This window comes from Taeniopygia guttata, chromosome 2 (genome assembly GCF_048771995.1).
Source record: "Taeniopygia guttata chromosome 2, bTaeGut7.mat, whole genome shotgun sequence".
Taxonomy (NCBI): Eukaryota; Metazoa; Chordata; class Aves; order Passeriformes; family Estrildidae; genus Taeniopygia; species Taeniopygia guttata.
In genome coordinates, this window is record NC_133026.1 from 130,111,528 (window position 1) to 130,127,928 (window position 16,401).

General features: G+C 36.2%; 1 protein-coding gene across 3 annotated transcripts in view; it reads right to left on the bottom strand.

Moving 5' to 3' along the window:
- The window catches only part of STK3 (serine/threonine kinase 3), a 174,474-nt gene that overhangs the window by 92,246 nt on the left and 65,827 nt on the right, over positions 1 to 16,401 (bottom strand). For all 3 annotated transcript variants that reach the window (XM_072924850.1, XM_030266466.4, XM_072924849.1), the window contains exons 9-10: positions 10,739 to 10,931; positions 191 to 366 (exon numbers count right to left, since the gene is read on the bottom strand). In XM_072924850.1, coding sequence (XP_072780951.1) covers positions 191 to 366; positions 10,739 to 10,931 — 369 coding nt within the window. The remainder of the gene's footprint in view (positions 1 to 190; positions 367 to 10,738; positions 10,932 to 16,401) is intronic.

Genomic DNA, 16,401 nt, shown 5'->3' on the forward strand with positions numbered 1-16,401 from the left:
AAGTCCTGTGTTAATCAGGTGCACTTAGTTCAACAATAAGGATGAGGCTCAAAGATTAGATATCTGGACAGTATTCTTGAAAGTTTATTTATTTTATTTGTATTAATATAGTTATAGAGAGGGATTAACTATTTTTGACACATATAAAATAAACAGCATGCAAGAGATTAAACAATAAAGAAGTACTTACGAAATCAAAGTCTCCATCTTGAGGGACCTTCCAGTTATCAGGGAAAACATTTTTGGATATGTGGTAAGGTTCATGCACGTTCTGATTACAGTTTTCAGGGCTTTTATTCTTGGAATCTTGCTTATCAAAGTAGTCCATGAAAGAAGGTCTTTGAACTTGTGGTGAAGTAGCATTTCCTTAGTCAAAAGAAAACAGACAAAAGGGGTAAAAAACTATTCAAAGATTAAAGAATTAATGCACTATAAACTAAACTTCACTAATTTATTTTCCTGGGGTTTGCAGAAACTAATACAGTCATCTGCATGTGATGCTAGCCTCTGTCTCCTGAGGATCTCTGGCATAAAAGCTCATAGTCAAAGTATGATATTTTTGTAGCAAGATACAATGTGGAGAAATGTTCAAGACATTCAGTGTTTCACACACAAATAATATGAGAAGCTACTTCATATAGTATTAATTAGTTGTTATAGAGACTGAATAACATGAGGTCCTAAGCATGCCTTTGCGTGCTTTGAATGCTCCTAACTTCAAGGCCTGGTCCACAGGCATTTGTATGAAAGGAACAGAGTTTCACTAAAGGTGATTATTTAGAAAAAGAACTTGCAAAATACAGCTACACAAATTGTGTCTAGATGCTGCTTAATTTAATTCATTATCAATTAATATTCCCAGAAAATTACAGGATCACCCTCTACAGATGGTTGCAAAGCACCCTGTCTCCGTATCCTGGGAGATTTTTTGTCATCATCAAACAGCTGCAAAAGTTTCATGAAGCAGATAGGGATCAGCATGAACTCCTACTCTTTTATCCTTTTCACAAAACTAAAGGTAAAAAAAAAAAATTCTTAGTTCTAAATTACTGAAATTTGTTTTCATTTGTCAGATTTCAAAGCAAATTCATTACTAAATAGCATAATAAATAAACATAATTGTCACCTCAGAGACCATATCCTGCATAGCACTGACACATGAAATGTGTCATGTCACTTGCTGGAAGTGTAAGACATTTGACATGAAAATATATTAAATATATTTTATTTCCACAAATAAAATATGAAACGGGATGAGAGATAAATAACTAAGGGGGGGGGGGGGAATCTAACACCAAAAATCAGACAAAACTATACATGTAAATTACAACCATAACAAAGTAATAGGAATTTTTATTTTATAATTTGTTTTAACAAGTAAAAAGGTAAACTGAAAATATATTTTGAGCTTGTGTTTTACATGATTACTAGAACTTGCTAATCTCCTCATCTGGCTTTACAATTGTTTTTATTCATTCACTAAGTGGGTTTTTCCCCTCTCTTCCACTTCTTAATTCATCATCTCTTTCCATCTCCTTTGTCTAAAGGTTTTCTAATTCATTCTAGTTTTGCTGCACGGCTAATAGCAGCCTATTCTTTCATTAATGCTTATTTTTGTACTGCTATCTTTTCACAGAATCATTAAGGCCAGAAGAGACATTCAGGATCTAGTCCAACCACTGACCTAGAAACACCATAATCACCACAACCATACCCCAAGTACCATATCCAGACACTTCTTGACACTTCCAGGCATTCCAGAGATGTTGCCCCTACCACCTCCCTGGGCAGGACATTCCAATGCATACTTGCTTTTTCTGTGAAGAAAAAAATTGAATCTCCCCTAGCAAAACCTAAGGCTATTTTCTCTCATCCTTTCTCTTAAGACATGGCACAAGAGACCGATCCCCAGCTGGCTACAACCTCCTTCCAGGTCATTGTGGAGAGCAATACAGTCACCCCTGAGTCTCCTCCAGGCTAAACACCCCCAGCTCCTCACAGGACTTGTGCTCCTTACCCTTCACCAGCTCCATGGTCCTTCTCTGGACACACTCCAGCACCACAATGTCTTTCTTGAAATGAGGGGCACAAAACTGACCACAGGATTCAAGGTGTGGCCTCCCCAGGGCTCAGTAGAGGGGGAAAATCACTGCCCTGGATCTGCTGGCCACATTATTCTTGATAGAAGCAAAGACTGCATGTTGATTTATATATAATATATAATATATAATATATAATATATAATATATAATATATAATATATTATATATTATATATTATATATTATATATTATATATTATATATTATATATATACATAATATATAATATATTTTTATATGTTATACATATTATATATTATGTTAATTATGTTATATATTCTTTTCTTTCGTTGTTCCTAAATTTTTCTGTTCCATAAGATTTCTTCTGGAATTTTTTAATGTGTGCTTCTACTGTCATGCTCTAAGCTTCAGTGAATTTGACTTCAGCTGCTTTCCTTCAACTCCACAATGATTCCTTCAATCAATCTGCTATTTCCATACACACCTTCTTTTCCTCATATTTTTTAGGTGATTTTTCTCTCAGCTTTTGCCACATTTTTTTCATATATTTTTTCTAATCCCAGCTCTCTACTCACCATATTTTAATTAGTAACAACTAACAATTCAGTGAACTAAATTCTGGGTTGAATTTAACTGACCAAGGAGCAGCCACCTCTTCTCCAGAATCTCCCAAGCTTGCCCCCACTGAACTCAGGATCACTTGAAGGAGATTCCTTTATCTCCTGAATCTGGGACTGAGGAAGGGATGAGAAGTAAACAGCAGGGATGCCAAATAACTACAGAAAGGAGCACTAGAGAGCAAAAGTCATAGTCATAGAATGGGCTGAGTTGGAAAGGGACTTTTAAAAACCATCTAATTCCAGCTCCCTTCCATGGGCAGGGATGCCTTCCACTAGATCAAGGTTCTCAAAGTCCCATCCAACCCGGCCTTGAACACTTCCAGAGATGGGGCATCCAGAGCTTCTCTCGGCAACTTATTCCAATATTTTAACACCCTCATAGCAGATAATTTCTTCCCAATACCTACTCTAAACCTGCTCTCTTTCAGTTTAAAGCCATTACACCTTGTCCTGTCACTACAGGCCATTGTCAAAAGCCCCCTCCAGCTCTCCTGTAGGCTCCCCGTTAGGTACTGCAAGGTCCTACAAAGTCTCCCCGGGGACTCATGCAGAGAATGAGTCTTCTCTTCTCCAGGTTGAACAACCCCAACTGCCTCAGCCAGTTTTTATATCAGAGGTGCTTCACCCCTCTGATCATCTTCATGGTCCTCCCCTGGATTTGCTCCAACACCTCCATGTCCTTCTTGTTTTGGGGGTCCTAGGGCTGAACACATTATTATGGGTGGAGTCTCATGAAAGCTGAGTAGAGCAGAAGAAAAATGGAAGAATCTAAACTTTAAAAAACCACACATTTAGAAAACAGATCCATGAGAAGATAGTAGTATGAAGGAGGTAGAATTAAAAACAGAAATACAATGCACTTTCTAAGTACAAATTGTTCATTACTTGGTGATCACTGCCCAAAACCCCTGAAACTGTTTGTATCAAAAAGATAGGACACCACATTGCTCGCCTTTCACAACCAATTTTTATTTCTGTTGAGATGGCTGTACTTAAGTTTCATCCTTGAGAAACAATTATAAACAAAAAGATTGCCAGTGTCTCTGTGCAAAACTCCAAGTACCAAAATGTTGGCCCATTACAGGTAAGAAAGTCTCTGTTCTCACATATAAGGCAATACTAAAGATTTTCCAAGCACTGCTCGTAAGTTTTGAAACTATTTATAAATGTCTTTCTTTTACATGTAATAGAAGACTACCTACATACAGAAAACAAACCAATCCCTCTGAATTCCTTGCTACCAAATGCATATTATGGAAATTGGGTCAACAGGACTGAAATTACTCCAAGGTAAGCAAAGAACATTTATTTTTTACTCTGAGAATGTCTTTTATTTGTTTTGCTAAATAAGAATTTGGAACTCACTTCTGATTTCAATTGAGCATATAGTCAGTTAGCCCAATTGAAACAACAAGAGCTGCTTACCTTCACTGCAAATACAAGAACTCACACACAAAACCAGAAATGTGACTGCAAAATTATGGCACCAGAGGTATTTCAACCTTCTTTTTTTTGCTTGTTTCTTCCTCCAATGTAAAAAATCCCACAGAATTTAGTCAGAAATTTATTTTTAAGGTTTTGTTTTGTTTTTATAAATAAATAAATAAAAACAGAGACACTATTTCAATCTAGCTAACCTAATGGGCTCAGTGTTTCATAGCAATGGGTTGACATCTACTAGGTTGAAGGCCATCTGAAAGTTCCTATCTCTTTTGTACTTACTTTAAAAAACACTTAGGATCTTTATGCCACAGCAAACTGATAAAGGTTGCACCTTTTTGGTCTGAAAGCACTTTTTTTAACTTTCATGAACAACAAAGTAATTTTAGCTTCTCAACCATCTTTCAAGAACCAAGAAAATTTGAAGTATAATACATAAAGATTCCCTTAAGAACATATAATTCACTCAGCTATTCAGTAAGTTACATTTGCCACAAAAAAATCTACAGCACAGCCAGTATCACTGAAAGCCTATTTTTCAATAACCTGTTCCATTCTAGAAGGATCTGGATTTTTCAGTTCTTCTAATTATTTCCTTTTCAATAAGCAGTGATCATGTTTAAAAATTGTTTTCCACAGTTTCACTATTTAAGAATACCTGTCTCCTATCATCCCTACAACTTGCCTACTGCAAAGGCAGCTTGGGGAAAAAGGTCACAGGAAAACAAGTCAGAAATTGCTGGCAAGCCATAAAACCCAGAGAGCACCACTAATGCAGAAAACACACTATACCTCAGCAATATCCCTGATAGGAACACAGCCAATAGGGATGTCCCCAAATAGTTATGTAAGCAAGTTTCTTCTAAAAAGTATGCTGAATAAAATGAATGAGGTAACAACACAACACTAACTCTATGACACTGTTTCAAAAGCACATCACAAATAAAATAAATAATTCTCAACACACATTTCAAAATAAAGAGGAATGCACACTCCATTCTAATATATGTTTTGATACAATTCTACTGATGTCATCTACCATGAAAAATTATTTTGCAGTGAAGCATTTTCAACTAAATCAATTTGATATTATATTAATATCAAATTGATTTTAAATCAGTTTAAAAGTTCTGCTGTTAGTCAACAAGTAAGGTCAGCAGATGAGGGTGACCGTTTCCTACAGAAGGGAGACTCGGGAGACTCCCACTACAATTTCCAGGGTGGGGGGGCATGGGTGCTGTATTTTGTTTGTTTGGCATGTTGGAGAGGAGGGTTTACAATGACCAGTGCAAAGTCTCTAAGTCTTTCTCTCACTCTGTGAGTACCAGGACTCTGGACCTCTTCTGCAGCTGCACATGTATGGAGGAAAGCTTTCTTCCTTTTGCCAAAAGCCATGAGCTTCCACATCATTCCACATTCTGTGGATCTCCATCTACCACTCAACTGAGGAACATTTTCAGCTGCTTGGTCTGGATCTCCTGTCTGAAGTGCTTCTGTGAACATCCTGTCAGTATCTTTTATTCCCTCAAAATACACTGCTTTGTCACTATTAGGAGTCAGAAGCAGTAAAGCAATCAGCTTTCAGCCTTCTTTAGTCCTGTATCTACCTATGTGCTCTCACCCCTGCTGCAAAGGCTAGCAGAGCTTATAAAACATCATACTGTACTTAGGCTTTGTATTCCATACATTCCTACCACTACTCTCTTCCCCTCACAAGGTGCCCTACAACACAGTGACAGAAGCCTAGAATTTTGACCTCAGTCTCCAGGCAAATGCATCTAACAGTGAACTACCACATAAAAACCTGCCACAGCCACGTCCTTCAGCCATATTTTAAACAGGATTTGTGACTGTATTTAATGAGTGGGAAAGTTCTGCTGCTAACACACACCTATTAAGCAACCACCTCAGAGAATTAGAGGTCAGGCTACTGGGAACCCAAGAAAGCAGCAGTAAAAATTGCATCAGTTACTTTGGCCAGAGCAGCTGGGAGTCAGAACAGGACAGATCTAAAAATGTTTGACTACTGAGAGCTGTAACAAAGTGGGTACTGAACTCACAGGTTTTCTATCACAGTGACTTATACACCCAAGCCTTCATTCAGTGTTGGGCCTCATTCAGTCTTTTGGCTGTTGTATGACACACCTATTTACCAGAAATAATTGCAACTGGCATTTAAATGGAAAATCCACATAATTGTCAACTAGTTGAAGCTTTCAGAGACTTTTTGAAGGACTATGAACCCAAGTTACAATTTTTAATGGGGAAAAGTTTCTAGCACAAAACATTCCTTTGCTTCTTGAGAATAAGGCTCATAAAACTGGTTTAATAATTTTTGGGGTTTCTTCCCCCCACCCCCTGGAAAAAAAGAAAAAAGTTTCAATGATACTACTATTATAATCATGGAATATTCTGAGTTGCACAGGATTCATCAGGATCATCAAGTCAGACTCCTGGCCCTGTATAGGACACCCCAAGAATCACACTATGTGCCTGACAGCATTGTTCAAACACTTCCCATTAGTCCAGTCCAGCCAAATTGCATCTTATTTCTGTTTTTAGCAAAACAAAGAAAATCTACATTAAACATTCTGCAACAGCTCTCAAAAACAGAATTGACAACAACATTAAAAAAAAATCCCCATTTTTAAAATATACTACTACTAGTGACATAAATGACCAACTTTACCTGTCACAGAAAATGGCTTGAGAGCCAATACAGACCTGTAAACCTCTATCACCTCTATACATGTACAGAAGTAAAGCACTAGTACACCTGTACATGGCACCAAGCAAACCATCTTACTGGGGGCACAGTAAACATGCCTGACTGAAAATACATTCTTGAAGTATAAATACCTAGGCTACAGTAACATTGAAACCAGCCCACAACCGAGTTTCCTTACAAAATTCCTACTGAAATTAGGACATAAGTTGTTATAAAACACGTTTCAGCTTTTGCTTGTCAGCTGAAATACCAGCTAAAGGATTTAGTCCTTTCTAACAGTTTTGAAGCACCACTCCAGAGCTATCCGAGCATATACCTCATATCACAGAGAAGACTGACTTAAGAGTATCAAACAGTCCCTTACCCTGCATGCTGAAATCACTAAAAAATAACGAACAAACCAACTCATGAATTCTTCTGTCAACATGTAGGTTCTACAGCATGGTGCATGTCCCACTGTAATAAAAAATACCATTAGGTATAATAAGACAGGAATGTAAGTGCTGGAACCAAACCTGTTGCCTGACAGCTGAATGATTAAACCACCACTTGCCTCAGGCTATCTCCAGTTTGCCAACTTTGCTGCAGTTATGCTGCTCAAAACAGTCATCTGTTGTGGGGGGTGAGGCGGGGAGAACAGGGAAGGAAACCTGCTGTCCCAAAGATTAAATTCTTTTATTCTTATGTTTGATTAGAAGGAAGAATGTGTTTAAGAACTAGACTGACCAAACCTAAAATGTTCATGTCTTATAGGGCAAAATGTAATAAAACAAAACCTGACTACTTTTCTACATTCTAGCTGTCAAATGCCACTTCATGACTTCTCCATCCTCATCTTTTAATACATTAATTACCAACCTCAAACTATCTAGAAGCTTCACCAAAGATTGAAGCAACAGTTAGAAATCCAGAATAAACCCAAACTGCACAAAGAGACAACTTCTTCCAATCCAATATGAATAGATAGCCAATATGCATTCAACAGGGCAATAAAGAGAAGCAGGAGGCATGTTACTGAAAAGGAGAAAAGAGAACAATCACAAGTACTCTTGGTACACCAGAAAGCCTTACACTAAGCCTTGCTGAATGACCACAAGGGGAATGTGAGGAAGCTGGTCTGAACACTAGTCTCTCCACTGACATATGAAAAGGCATCTACACAAAAATAAGTAAAACCCAGACAACTGAACAAAAGAAGTAATATTTCGATCATTCTCACTCTCTCTTCTGCTCCACATTAAACCTCCCAAAGTTAAGTTCCTCAGAACTCTCCTATGTTCTTCATTTTCTTTCCTCCTTCCAGGTACATACCACAGAGTCTCTGTTCAGAGCATGCACAGGCATAGCAAGCAAGACAGGATAAATGTTGTTTATTACTAGACTGTATAATATATGTTGGGACAGGAGGACAGGCCTCTTTTTGTTTCAAACCCCAATTTTATCTGGGCACAATTCCCTATTTGTGAAAAAAATATGGTTTTAGTTATTTTCTGTCATGGCTCCCAGAGGCCTCTAAGCATGGGTACTTATAAATAAAAACATATTATTGTTTCTTATTTTGTCCTTGAGCGGGGAAACAAAAGGCAGAAGGAAACAAAACATGAAACTAAACACAACAGCAATTAAATAAGAAGTTTGTCATAAATATTTTGTGTCTCTAGGAAGGAAATGAAATCTCTCTTCCCTAGTTTACAAAGTTTATTTTTCCAACCTTCTTGCTTGCAATGTTCTGTTATTCAGCAGTATCAAAAAGCACTTTTAAGACACTAATTTTCTACTAATTTATTATAACCAAATCACACAAACATCCAGAAAGTGCCTGTTTTGCCTCTAAAGGTATACTGGAAAAAGCAACCAATCCCCAAAGTCTTGTGTCTTTGTTGAGTACAAAGAAGCAGAAAAAATCTGTGGCTGCCTTTCAGATACAGCAAGGATTTTTAATGTCCCTTTCTGGTGACATTTATTTAGGAAACTTGCTATTGCTCCTATTTTGGCCAATAACACAACTATCACAAAACCAGAGGACAAGTCCACAGGACCAGTGGACATGATTTATATTCATTTTTAGCTGAGAGATGCAGAGGTCCAGTTCTTGAATTATTTCTAGTTTTTAATGTAAAAAATGCAAATAATGGGTGCCTAATGCAAAATACAACAAATTTTAGCAAGTGCTGAAACCAAACCTGTGGCCTGACAGCTGAATGATTAAACCATCACTTGTCATGAGGCAAACTACCTCCAGTTTGCCTGCTTTGCTTTGCTGCAGTTACAGGGCTCAAGGCAGTCATCTATGAGACAGGACAGAGGGGCAGGGGAATAATCGCAGGATTATTCTTGTTTGAGAAGAAAAAAGAATGGGATTAAGACATATACTGACCAGATGTGAAGGTGTAGAAAGGCAACTTCCTAACTACAGTTACTGGTATCAATTAAAAATTGAAAAATCAGTACATTTTAAAAGCAATGTGCTCAGCATACAAATAAAACACAGATTAAGAGATTGCAATGCAAAACCAATGCCACTGTTCTCATCTGTTTGGCTTAGCAACAGGTATTTCCTCTCAACACATATAAAAACTGCATGGATAGTGTGGTGCAATTTGGTAAACTATTTACACAGAACTTACTTATGAAGACTGATTTGTCAAGCTGCATAGAAACTGCACTAAACCCTAATTCATAATACTTAGACTCTAAAAATTAATTCCAAATTTTTTCATACTATCTTTCCCCTTTTTTTTATCAACAGCTGAGAACTCTAAAGGAAAAACAAAATAAAACCCAAAACAAACCCCAGAAAAGCCCAACAAGCAACATCTACAAAACCCCTTTTTTCAACTTCCTATACACACACAAAAAGTTTCTGCTTTGCAATTCCAAATAATCTTGAGCAAATTACATCAGGTATCGATATGCAAACACAAATGCAGCTTTGTATTTGCTATGAAACACTACAAAGTTGCTTATTTGGCAGTGATTTCCACTCTTGAGATATTAGCTCTCTATATTACACAGCTCCCCACAGCCTCCCCTCCCTGCAACTGCCTTAAGTTAAACATACATTGTGCCTCATGAAATCAGGCAGCTATAGCCTCAATTAGAGTCATCTATTGATGCTGCCTATTCATGCAAATAATTCTATTAAAATTTGTGGACCTCAATCTGCAGTAGTCTTTAGGCAAACAATGAGCAATATCATCAAGTTAAGTATGTAAATTAACTACTTTAAAAATGTGTTCTTATAGACACTGCAGTATATTTTTATACATAAAAACATTCACAATTCTTTTTTCTCTTTGTTACGTTCTCCCTCACATGCTGCCAAAATCTATTAGAACTTTTTATTTAGGTTTCAACCATCTTTTGATCATTGTCTTAAATCACCTATTGTTGAATTACATTCCAAAAAATGCCCAAATAATTATTTGCTTAAAAAATACAGATCTGCTAAGTGATCAGGAGTTACAAAACAATTTTGCAGCAAAATATATTACTGATTGCTGACTCCAAAGAGAGTCATGGTATATTCTCAGGACCACTGACATTGAAACAGCAGCCTCGCACATAATCACACCAGTTTAGCTCCAAGAAAACTGGTCCAAATGTATGTGGGACAGGATACAAAGAGACAAGCAGTACAAAGGACAATTCACAGAAGGACAATTTGAGTCCTCTAGAAAAACTTAAAGCACCAAAACCAGGCTTCTGCTTTGAATCTCCCACTACAGTCAACTTTTTCTCTACAAATTATAGAGTGCTTAGAGACACAAAAACCCCTCTCTCCCTGTTTTAACCATAGAACTTGACACATAAAAGCCTTTCATGATACAACACTGTCACGCAACATGAGAAACCACATTATTAGAAGAAAGCAAATTAACAACATACGTTTCATGGTCCCATCTTCCTCTTCATCATCATCACTGTTGATTACCATGGTCCCCAAGTCTGATTCTAACATGGTGCTGTTGTGCTCAATCATTGTCTGAGCGCCTTCACTCATCGTACTGGTGGCTCTCATGGTACCAGCACTCTCTGAATTGGTCTTCACCATGGTGTGAGAATCCAACTCATCTTCATCCTATGGGAAAATATTTGCCAGAACACAGCAGATCATTAAAACAAAACAATGGTGATATGTAATCACTTATTGATTAGTATTTTATCTTTATGTGACCTAGTTGTACTGCTGGACTCCCAGGTTTAAAGCTTTAAAAGAAATCACAAAATAAAACATCTTCCATATAAAGAAAAATAAAAACTCTTCTTTTGCTCACATATGCATAGCAGGGTAAGTATAATAAGGCCCACACACTCACTTTGCATTAGCATTCAGGTTTGCGTTGTCTCTGTGATTCTCATGACCCACTTTATCTCTCTGGGTACCAAAACTCAGTAACACAATTTACAGAAAGAGATTTTGCTGTTTTGCAAGGAGCTGCCACGAAGGGTGGTGACCACCCTCAATTTAGGATCATGCCCAGCATCTGACATTACATACAGAACCCCAGATGATAGGCTTGTGTTAAAGTTAACTACTAAACAATCTCCAACAGAATTTTTAAAGTCCCCCTCAGAAACAAAAAAATCAATTTGACTTACTTCAAGTTACACATTTGTAACAAGGGTTTTAAAATGGTATGAAGTACCATTTTAAAACCTTTGTTACAAATGTGAGTAAATAACTTGTTAATACTACACAGAAATAGCCCTTGAGCACATACTTACCCACTAGTGTGAGGGAGATAATATCAAGGAGATAGACAGTAACATTTTGAATTGGCAACAGTAAAGGGTCAGGAATTTGAAACAGAGTACTAATGGCAATCCAGTTAATGAAACATGAAATTCATATGGAATACCAATATTTGAAAACACTAATGGGAAATCCCATTGGTTTCCAAAATCTGATTTAGATTATACACACAGCATCGCAGCATTTCAGGAGTAATATGATGGGCTGTGACTATATACATTTTCTATATGCATAAAATCTATTACTCAAGGAGAAAAAGTATTTAGACATTCTCAATTGTTGATTAAATGTAAGCAATAATATCCATCACTGTGAAGTTACTCTATGTCAAATGGTAATATTTTAAATACAAATGCTAGTTTCACCAGTTTTATAACCGTATATGCATTCATTTCCTCTATTGTGTCAAAACTTCATTAGAGTTCCTTGATAAATGAATTTTACCCAATTAGCAAAATATATATATAGTTTGGAAGACTAATAGATAACCCTTGAATTTTTTTTTAATTTGCCCCTTACATGTTGTTACATAAAATCATAGAACTCTTTAGGTTGGAAAAGACCTAAATCATGTCCCTAAATGCCACATCTACAAGACTTTTAAATATATTCAGGGTAATATGTAACATTAAAACAAGTTTTCACCCACTAACAAATATCTTCTTTTTCCTAAATCTTTGCATTTCTTTATAGATGTTAAATGTTAAACTATGACTTGTAAGTGCAGGGGCTGGGGAGAACTGAGGCAGAATGCCAGAAAAAGTAAAGCCTAAACTCAAACCCCTGCAGCATTTCTGTTTCTCACTGAACTAATTCCCTGGCGTGGCAGACAATTTGCCTCTTGCACAGACACACATGCACAAGCTGCATGGCCTGAATGCCTGTTTCACTAAGGGCTGGTCTAGGTAGATATAGAAAATTGAGTGCAGTAATACCAGTTCCTGAAAATTATTCTATTCCATCTCAACTAAAAGATACAAAAACAGATTTCATTTTGATAGTCCAGCTAACAGCATACCATAATGAAGCCAAGATACAGACCTAAACAGATGTAAATTAAAATTTCAAAGTCAAAAGAATAATTATTTTCCAGATTATATTTTGCAAAAATACTTGAGTTCTTCATTTGCATTCTTTCGGTTTTTGGTTTTTTTGGGGTTTTTTTTGGTTTGGTTTTTTTTGGTTTTTGTTTTATCTGCATTCTATTTAGTATCCTGCCCTTAAAAAAACTGTGATATTCCCAAATATACAGACAGCTTACAGCTACAGCACTACGCAACCATGCCAGTGAAAAAAATGAGATTATTTTGGTACTGCTCCTCCTGGTGGCAAGTTCAAGTTTCTTTCTACCACCAAATGTTACTGTTGACCCCAGTGTTTTCTATTAATTGCATTTTTCCCCTTCTAAATAGGGTACTTGGAAACAAAAAGGGTAGTTTTGCATAGCATTTTAAAAGTGCCAGAACAGTTAACCTACAAGTTTTTCTTTCAGTACAACAATACAACATAAAACTGACTCGTAACATACTGGTGTTTCACCTATTAATCACTACCAATTTGGCATCTCTAACATACAGGCAGGCAAATCTCCGAGTTTAAGACACAGTTACATTTGATTTACAGACTAGGCTGACTAATATTAATACCCACTTGCAGTGCATATGGCTCTAAATTTACCTAAGCTGAAATAAGAAATTAAACAAATGCTTTCCGGAAGCTCAAAACTTTTATTGTAGAATTAATGGGAGGAAGTGATGGCTAACAATATGAACAAGTATGAAATGGAGTACTAAATTATCACTTTCATAACTTCTGCTTCCTTGAAAAAACATCTACTATTTCTTCAGTCAAATCAACTACCTGGACTTGGCCCAAAGAATAGCATTTCATTTTCCAGTCTAAGAGTGCCAAAAGCCTTTATCTTAGCATTGTCTCTCAGCAAAGAGAACAGTTATCTTTTAGCTCCTAGGAGACTAAGGACCAAAAAGGCCACCTTAGTACTAGAAGAACAGTTGTCACAAAAAGAAAAGTACACAACAATTTTGATGAATGGTGTTTTCCTTATATCAGGAATGAGGTACTGAGACAGAACAACATAAAACTTCTCGTGGCCTGTGCATGCCCCAGAATATTTAATTTTGTAGCTAACACAGAATGCTTCCAGAACTGTCATTCCAGTATTTCTTACAAATATGAGATTTAGCTAATATGGCAGTAGACTACACTGGTTCTGAAAAGGAAACTTAATAAAAATATGCAGTGGATCCACGTTATGGAAGTGCACATTTACATGACAGGTGAAACTGATTCCTTCATACAAATTCTGATTCATGCTTTACAGTACATAAATATTGGTGTAGAACTTGTGATCTGTTGTTAAAAAAGGTAAACACACTGATTAAATAAACACAAACACAATCTCAATTTTAACCAAAAAAAAAAAAAAAAAGAGGTATTAAAGCTGAATTGTCGTGTTCTCATACTGTTTATGAAAACAGTTACAAGAATCAAACAATAAAAACAGCTAACTCTGGAGTTAAATTGTCTGCTGCTCTCCTGTGTACAAGTAACAAGCAACCAAACTTGTATTTGGAAGGGGTTTCAGTTACACACTATACAGCACCACAAGGTATGCACAAGCGAGAACTCGAAAATCTCTTGAAATGCTACAGAAAAAACAATAGACTACAGAAACTCTGAATAACATCATAATGTAAAGTAAAGCAATAACCTGCAATCCTATAAGCCTAATCCTCCAGATCTCTTTATTTACCAAAATGTTATTATTAACAAACTCAATCCTTAGAGTATAAAAATGCAATCATAGAGATTTGATTATCAAGATAGAAAATTCAAAAATACTTCAGCAGAAACCACACACAAGGCTTCATGATATACTTGGAAAATACAAGATCTCATCACACAAGGAGTTTATTCAGAGAAGTTGGCCTTGCAGACCATACCTGAGTCTAATCAGTACAGAAGTGAATGAGCCAAGGTGATAAAGACTAATGGATTTTTCTGTTGCCTTTTAAACATCAGTAGGATGAAGACTGATAAAAAATTAAACAAGAGATGCAAATACGGCAGCAGTTACCTTTAAAATCTCTCTGCCTGTGGTTTGGTATGTTAAAAGAACACTAGAGGGCAGCAAAGACAGCCAATCGGCTGCAAAGTATTAAAGGAAGATTTATTTACATGCTGGCAAAATTTAGTATCCTGTAAAATAATTTCATTTACTATTAACACCTCATCATCACCTTTTAAAAATGTAGCTGTAGTCCCAGCTATCTTTTTTTAAAGCACTGCAGTAGCTACATAAACACACAATATAGTTTGGTCAAGCACAAGGATTTTGTAAAAGCTCCTAATGTACAAAGCCAAATTTCAACCTGAGTATATGATTAATACTGAGCACACAAAGCTTAGACCCATCAGTAAAACAGGTAAAAACTTAACTTTCAGCACACAGTCAAATCCCATTGCATTCAACAGACATCTGTCACAAAACAGCAATTAAGCCTGTTTTCTACCTCCAGGTAATGATGCCTTGCTACATGCTTATACCACCCCATGTTTATTCTTCCTATAACCAGTTTCTGGCCCCACACTGCTGTGGGTTTTAACAATATGCCATATTTCTAACTTTAGGACACCTAAAGGACTGCAATCAAATCTAATTAACACACATATCAAGTGTTCTTTGGCATGAAGAAAAAATTGGAAAGTTTTAACACTTTCATGCAAAATAAATAGATATCTATAGACAGATACAGCTACAACATATACACAAAAGAAGCATGAAGGCAATTAGAAAAACCTTCAGAAAAGTACAGCACAGTGTATCAGATTTAAAATACAGAATAACTAATCTGATTCACTAGTTCCTTTACAACAACACTATAAATATTGTAAAAATATAAAGGAATAATTACAGCAATTATTTCTTAGAGTCCCAAAACACAGATGCCAACTTTTCATAATTAATATAAGATTAACCACGTAACCTTTTGGATGAATGAATAAATAATCCTACATATAGGAACAACTGATTATCAACAGTTGGCTTTGGCATTGATAGTTGTCAACCAGCAAGTACCCAAGCAAAAAAAAGGGATCATTGAAGTAATTCCTTGATTTAATACTCTAAAAGACTTCAACATTTCTCACATCATAGCCACATTAAAATGTAAAAGTAAACATACAGAGAGCTGCTTCTTAGCTCACGCCTTTAAAGGTCCACAGAAACAAATATTTAGACATGTTTTCTGTAAGCTGCCAGGCAACAAGTTACTTTATGTTCCCATAATATAGCTGCCCAGCCTCAGCATCCACTTCACATCACACTTCCAAAAATGCACGAGAAGAGACTACTCATGTCTCATAATGCCTAAACTAACATTTCAACTTTGATATTGGGATTACCCTTCTGTAGAACACAACACTTGCAATTTTTGCTTAATTAAAAAAACCTGCACAACTACCTCAGCACCTATCAAAACATGTCAGTTTGTAACAAGGCATTCTCATCACATCAGCAGTTCTCATAACAGGCATAAAATCAATTCTGAGCACACTATAATGATATTATATCTCTCAGGAAGGATACAGACATGAAGACTGTATTCAACCTAGACATTTATTTACAGGTCTATAATACAAAGTTTTGAACAGTAAAACATATTTACATTAAAATTTAAAACTTCTCATGCTATAAAATGTTCACAGACAATAGTGAAAAAGAAAAATAGAAATGAATTTTAGGGGGAATGTGACTCTTCCTCACTTGAAGGAC